The 7,634-nt window shown below is 35.9% G+C and overlaps 1 protein-coding gene across 1 annotated transcript; it reads right to left on the bottom strand.

The window, feature by feature from the left end:
* Positions 1–6,651: 6,651 nt before the first annotated feature.
* Positions 6,652–7,256, bottom strand: LOC128195881 (uncharacterized). Its single transcript, XM_052874590.1, has 2 exons — positions 7,117–7,256; positions 6,652–7,057 (listed from the first exon to the last, which is right to left on the bottom strand). The coding sequence occupies exons 1-2, from the start codon at positions 7,254–7,256 to the stop codon at positions 6,652–6,654; spliced, it is 546 nt and encodes a 181-aa protein (XP_052730550.1).
* Positions 7,257–7,634: the final 378 nt, after the last annotated feature.

The raw sequence follows: 7,634 nt of genomic DNA, 5'->3' as shown, positions 1-7,634 counted from the left end.
TGTGTTTGCTGAGATGATGGGGTGTATGAGGGTTGTCAAAAACAGAGAATGTTTGTTACGTGCATATATAGAGGAACGAGGTTGTTCGTAGAGCCGTCAAAGCCTGGCACTCGCGGGCGTCAACGCGAGACTAACGTTTGGCCATTAATTCACTACTTTGGTGGGGTGTAGTTGAACTCAATTTTTGGAACATATATTATAAATGGATTGTATGACCCGAATGACATGGTTAACTTGAACATAAATTTTCTGTTTTTTCTACAGTTAAATCTTTGTCCTATGTCTCACTATGTTAATGTTAGCATGTCTTAAAAACAATTGCAAACCTTTGTTTCGGTTTTTTTGGGGTCATTTCATACACAAATAGAATTTTCTACTGTAAGAATTTTCATGGTGTAAAAATAGGTTTTCTTCATAGTTTAACTTATTAGGAATTTTATTTTATTTTATTTAGCTGCTTAAAAACCAGACATGTTTAATATAATTTTAATTGATGATTAAATAAGTTACATAAAATTCTATGCTAATTTCTTTAAAATGCATTACTTTTTATCTTTTGACTTTGAATTTCTACTAATGGAAGATGTTTCATGGATTGACTTTTTATTAAGGCATTCTTTGATGATGTTTATAATTGGAGATCTATAGTTGAAAAGGTCATAGTTAGATTTGTGATAACTCATTATTATATCGCAATGCTTAAGTATATATATGTTTCACTCTTTTAACTCTTTTATATTTATTTGATTTTTATGTTTTAAAAACTTAATCAGTTCTTCATAGTTTAAATATGGTTCTTCAATTTGATTTTATGTTAGTTTAGCATTACATTGTTAATGTAACATCCCATGATCTCACACTTGATAATTCATAATTGATATATTATAGCATTACATTTAAGGTAACATCTCATAATCTCAATTTTAATCATTCATAATTGATATATTATAGCATTACATTTAAGGTAACATCTCATAATCTCAATTTTAATCATTCATAATTGATATATATATATATATATATATATATATATATATATATATATATATTTTAAACTCAGATTTCAACTACAAACTCATAATTATAACTCGAATTCTTCTAATTTATTCTTCTATCTCTTTCTTCATTGGTACTGAATCAGAGGACATTCTTTCATCTGCTCCCGTATAACGAATTATACGATCATCGCACAAACACAAACACAAACAAGTAGGGTGAGCTAACATGCAACAAATCATTTATAAAACATGCATAATTACTTTGATACACTCAACAAACATCATATGATAATTATGTCAGACACCCTCATACTATCATACAACAATCGCACCATAGATACTCATCCGATCATGCCACAATCCCTAATAGACACTCATCCCACAATACCCAATAGACACTCATCTCACAATACCCAATAGACACTCATCCCACAATACTCAAGAGACACTCATTCCACAATACTCAATAGACACTCATTCCACAATACCTAATAGACACTCATTCGAATGATACGTTGATGAGCGGTCACGGGAGGTTATGCACTTGTGATGACTTCTACTTCTTCTTACAAATACACTTCCAAAATACTCCATACCATCCACAAGATTAGTCCTCAACACTATGTCCAAAACCGGCACATAGACCAGGACCTCCTGCCTCTCTCACAACATAATTCATCCTTATCTACTTGAGACTGGATGATTATTAAAGTATCAGGATAACCTCCAACAACAGGACCCTCAACATCAACATATACACTAATACCATATCATTACAGAATCTTTCCACGAGACTCATGTCATGTTCATATTCATCAACTCATACCATGCTCAAATTCATAATTCCATATCCACCACAATAACATGAATTCATCAGAAATTTTCATTCCAACAAGATATATTGCACAATAATTTAACTGTACATAATCTGTTCAATAAGATTTAAGTTAAAAACTTGTCGAGTAGACTTCCAGGAAAGAGAGGTGCGTCACAATGGACAACTTAAGTACCAAGTCTTTCCTTAGTCAAAGTGTTCCTCAACTAGTTTTAAACAAATTTCTTATTTACAGATTCAAAACAACAACATATAATATTAACACAGAAATTCAATATAGATAGATATATAACAAGCACATATGTTTTTCATTAACAGTATTCACATAGAATTTCAAGACATGAATAGTAATAAAACAATACTAAATCATAATATAAAAACTTAGAAAGGTTAGCTCCCCTACCCCTATTCCAGACTTGGTTTCTTGATCAGAGGTTGTTCCCAGAAAACTTCGAGAATCTCCACACTAAAATCCTTCTTACTCTAAATTCTTCCTAATCTTATGATTTCTCTCTACTTCTTGGTGCAAAATCCCCCTCCCCCTTGCTTGGTATGTATAGGCCAAGATTCTGGTACTATTTGGTGTTTTTTTTTATTATATATATATATATATATATATATATATATATATATATATTTTATCATTTCAATCACCGAAAGATGTTTTGGTGTTTTGCTATTTCAATCACCGAAAGTTTCTTTGTCCATTTGTTTTCTTTTTTTTTTAAACAAAAAGGTAGAAAAGAGTTTGAACCCATGTTCTTGAAATCACCACAATTTTCTACCATTTAAGCTACCAAAATTTCTTATTTAGCTTTCCACATATTATTTTTACATAAACTTATTAATTATATTTTCCATTCATAAAGAAAAAATTATTACTACTAGTAATAAAATTGTTACTATTAAGGTAAATATTTTTCATAGGTCTTACATTCTCTCCAACAACAAAAAATTTTCGACCTCGAAAATTCTATACTTCAAGAAAATAGTTGAGGGTATAATTGCTTCATTTCTTCTTCTAGTTCCCATGTATAGTCACTTGTTCTCTTATCCCAAACCACCCTGACTAAATTGATAGTTTTTCCTCTAAGTTCCTTTGTTTTAGTGTCTTCTATACAAACAGGTTGTACTTCCACTGAGAGATCCTCTCGGATTTGAATCTCCTCTATTTCTAAAATGTGAGAAGGATCAGATACATACTTTCTTAGTTGGGAAACATGAAAAAGTAAATGGAGATTGGCCAACTGAGGGGGTAACGCAATCTCGTAAGCGACTGACCCAATTCGTCTCAAAATTTGGTATGGACCAATGAACTTAGGAGAAAGTTTCCTCGAGCGAAGGGCTCTTCCAACACCCGTGGTTGAAGTTACTCGCAGGAAAACATGATTCCCAACCGCAAACTCTAACGGTCTCCTCCTTTGATCTGCATATGATTTTTGTCTACTCTGAGAAGCCTTCATTCTTTCCCGTATCAATTTTACTTTATTGGTGGTTTGTTGTAATAGCTCAGGTCCTATTAAAACAGATTCACCATCCTGATACCAGCACAACGGAGTTTGACATCGTGTGCCATACAGAGCCTCATAAGGTGCCATACCTATGCTTGCTTGGAAACTGTTGTTATAGGTAAATTCCACAAGAGGAAGTATTTCATCCCAACTACCAAGATGATCTAATACACAAGTTCTCAATAGGTCTTCTAATGACTGGATAGTTCTTTCAGATTGTCCATCAGTTTGGGGATGATACGCGGAACTCATTCGTAATTTGCTGCCCATAGCTTCCTGTAGGGTTTGCCAGAATCTAGAAGTAAATCTTGGGTCTCTATGTGACACAATGCTAGAAGGTACACCGTGCAATCTCACTATTTCTTTTATGTACAATTGTGACAGCTTAGTCATTGACATTCTCAGATTTATTGCTAAGAAGTGAGCACTTTTTGTCAATCGATCAATGATGACCCAAATGGCATCATTACCTCTCATTGTTCATGGTAAATGGGTAACAAAATTCATAGCAATGTTATCCCATTTCCACTCTGGTATGTCTAATTGTTGTAGCATTCCTCCAGGCCTTTGATGTTCCACTTTTGCCTTTTGACAAGGCAAACAAGCCGCTACAAACTGCGCTACTTCCTTCTTCATTCCAAGCCACCAAAAGGACTCTTTAAGATCTTGATACATTTTAGTCATGCCGGGATGCATGCTAAAACGACTCTTGTGTCCTTCTTCAAGGATTAATCTTTTTATCTCTGCATTTTCTGGTACACACACTCTACTTCTAAATTTTAATACACCATCAGGTCCTAACCTAAATTCTTTAGTTGGTTCTGTTTAGATCAATTCTGCTATCTTTTTCAGGTTAGGGTCCATCAATTGTTTCTCCTTGATTAAACTTAGAAAGTCACTAGATATAGTCAGACTACTACATCTAATGAAATCTACTTCATACTCTATCTGTAGCTTCAGATCTCTGAATTTCTCCACCAACTCTAATTCTTTGATCATCATATGGGAAACATGTACTGTCTTCCTACTCAAAGCATCAGCTACTACATTCGTCTTTCCCGGATGATACAAAAGTTCAAAGTCATAATCCTTGAAAAATTCCATCCACCGCCTTTGCCTCATATTTAGCTCTTTCTGGTCAAATAAGTACTTCAAACTTTTGTGATCGCTGAATACTTGAAATTAGACACCATAAATATAATGTCGCCAAATCTTCAGAGAAAACACCACTGCTGCCAATTCTAGATCATGAGTAGGATAGTTCTTCTCATGAACCTTTAATTGTCTTGAAGCATAAGCCACTACCTTCTTTTCTTGCATGAGCACACAACCTAACCCCTGGTGTGAAGCATCACAATAAATCTCAAAAGACTTACTTGGATTTGGGATAATCAATATTGGTGCACTTGTCAAACTTTGCTTCAATTCCAGGAAGCTTTTCTCACACTTATCCGTCCAAACAAACGGTTGATCTTTGCGAGTTAGTTGTGTTAAAGGCGCTACTATTTTAGAAAAACCTTCTATAAATCTTCTATAGTATCCAACTAAGCCCACAAAGCTCCGTATTTCCGTTATAGTCTTTGGTCTCTCCCACCGTAGCACTGCTTCCACTTTGGTTGGATCAGCCGCTATGTCTTGAGCTGATATAACATGTCCCAAGAATTGCACCTTCTGTATCCAGAACTCACACTTTGACAACTTTGCATATAGTTTCTTTTCTCTCAAGATCCCAAGCACAATTCTTAAATGCCCACCATGTTCTTCTCGACTTTTGGAATAAATGAGTATGTCATCTATAAAGACTAGAACAAACTTATCTAAGAAGGGTCGAAAGATTCTGTTCATGTAATCCATGAACAAAGCTGGAGCATTAGTTACCCCGAACGACATAACTACATACTCGTAATGCCCGTATCTCGATCTAAAAGCAGTCTTCTGTACATCTTTAGCTTTAACCAAAATTTGATGATATCCAGACCTTAGATCTATCGTTGAAAATACGAGCTCCATGCAACTGATCCATCAAATCGTCAATCCTAGGCAGAAGGTACTTGTTCTTGATGGTTAGCTTGTTCAACTGCATGTAATCGACACACAATCTAGAGCTACCATCTTTCTTCTTCACCAGCAATACCGGTGCCCCCCATGGTGATACGCTTGGTCGGATGAATTGTTTTTCTAACAGCTCTTCAATTTGCTTCTTTAGCTCTGCCAACTCTTCTGGGACCATTCGATATGGAGCTATCGATACTGGTCCAGCTCCAGGTATTAAATCGATGGAGAATTCTACTACTCGTTGAGGTGGCAATCCTGGTACTTCTTCTAGGAACACATCACTAAACTCATTAACTATGGGAATATCAAGATTATGTTCATTTTTCTCAACTTCTACATGAGTCAAGATAATGAAACACGAAGATCCTTCTTTTACTTCTTTTAACACTTGTTGTAATGACAACAACTCCGATTCTTCAGGATTAGGGAAAATCAACTCCTTCTTGTTACAATCTATAAGGATATGATTGGCAAATAACCAATTCATTCCTAAGATTACATCTAAACCTTGTAGAGGTAAAGATATAAGATGTACTTTGAACCTACGTCCTTCTACAACTATTGGACATTGAGGACACATCCTCGATATTTTTATCAATTTAAAGGCCAGTGTAGATACTATAAGATCATACTGTAGCTCTTTCACGAGTAGGCTCAACTCTTGAATAAGAGTTTCAGACAAAAAGGAGTGTGTCGCTCCAAAATCAAATAACACATTCAAGTCTCTACCAGCTATAATACAACATCCAATGATGAGGTTACCTGATTTGGCAGCTTCTGCTCCCGTTAAAGCATAGACTCTTCTAGTCGCTTGTGGCCTATTGTCAGTCCTTCCCTGTTGAGGCAGTTGTTGAGGTTGAGTTGTTTCTCTTCTATTAGAGGGACAATCTCTAGCAAAATGTCCTTCTGCTCCGCAAAGAAAACATTTGTTACGCATAGTAACTTGTGAACAAACGCTCTTCAGATGAGGTCCTCCGCAGACGTAACATCGGATTATTTTCTGTTGGGGTTGTTGCTGATGAGAATTCCTCTGAGGCTGCGGTCTTTCATAAGGTCAGATCCTTACATTTTGTCCAACTCGTGACCCAGATGGTCCTCCCACCCTTTGTGACTTCTGCTGAACTTCAATCTCACTCGTTAACCTTTCCGCAACTTTGGCATGTTCCACTAAAGCATAAAACTCTTTAATAGCTAAAGGGTTCACGGCTAATTGTATGTCTGCTCTCAATCCATTTTTAAATTTCCTACACCTTCATTCCTCATTTGCTGGTTGGGTGTAGAAACGTCCCAAATGTTTGAACTTGTCTGCATACTCAGCTACCGACTTGTTACCTTGCACGAGCTGCAAGAACTCCACCTCTTTTGCATATCTTACACTGTCCGGAAAGTACTCAACATAAAACTTATTCTTAAAAACTTCCCAGGTAATAATCTCACCACCTTCCTTTAATACTAGCTTCATGTTGTCCCACCAGTGTACTTTTTCTCCAAACAGCTGATACTCGGAGTATGCCAACCTAGTTTCTGATGAACAATTTTTCGCATAAAAAATCTTTTCCATATTTCTTATCCATAGATCAGCCTCGTCCGGACTTGTCCTCCCATTAAAAGTAGGTGGACGGTGTTGTAGAAAGTTTTCTAAGGTCCATTCCTGAATCCTATGAGGTTGAGCTTCCACAGACGTGTCATTCTCAAATAGTTGCCTTAAGGCTTCCACATGTTCTCTTTGACTGCTTCGGAATTCAGCCTAGCCGCTTCTAATTGTTGCAGAGCCGTTTCGTGCGGTTGCACTAAAACATCGCCCTGTTGTTGAAGAGCAGATGCGATAGCCTCCAAAGCCCTTGCCAAGCTAGGCATATTAGAGGTTTCACAGTTGGGTTATGTGCGTGTCATTTCTCTGTTCACACAGAGAATTATTGTCATTATGATTCATAATATGAGTTCGTAGGATAAATCCACAACTCTTAGGTCGTCATAAGGACGAACCACTCTAATACCATTAATGTAACATCCCATAATATCACACTTGATAATTCATAATTGATATATTGTAGCATTATATTTAAGGTAACATCCCATAATCTCACACTTGATCATTCATAGTTGATATATATATATATATGTTTTAAACTCAGATTTCAACTACAAACTCATAATTATAACTCGAATTCTTCTGATTTATTCTTCTATCTCTTTCTTCATTGGCACTGAATCAGACGACATTCCTTCATCTGC

The sequence above is a fragment of the Vigna angularis genome, chromosome 3, assembly GCF_016808095.1.
Source record: "Vigna angularis cultivar LongXiaoDou No.4 chromosome 3, ASM1680809v1, whole genome shotgun sequence".
In the NCBI taxonomy this organism is placed as follows: Eukaryota; Viridiplantae; Streptophyta; class Magnoliopsida; order Fabales; family Fabaceae; genus Vigna; species Vigna angularis.
This window is presented reverse-complemented; position numbering and strand designations above follow the sequence as displayed.

Bases quoted from the DNA above. Each gene is read 5' to 3' on its own strand.
- LOC128195881 (XM_052874590.1), bottom strand. From the start codon at position 7,256: ATGCCTAGCTTGGCAAGGGCTTTGGAGGCTATCGCATCTGCTCTTCAA. The intron at 7,058-7,116 runs GTGGAAGCCTTA...TCAACCTCATAG, and splicing joins GAAGCAGTCAAAGAGAACAT to GATTCAGGAATGGACCTTAG.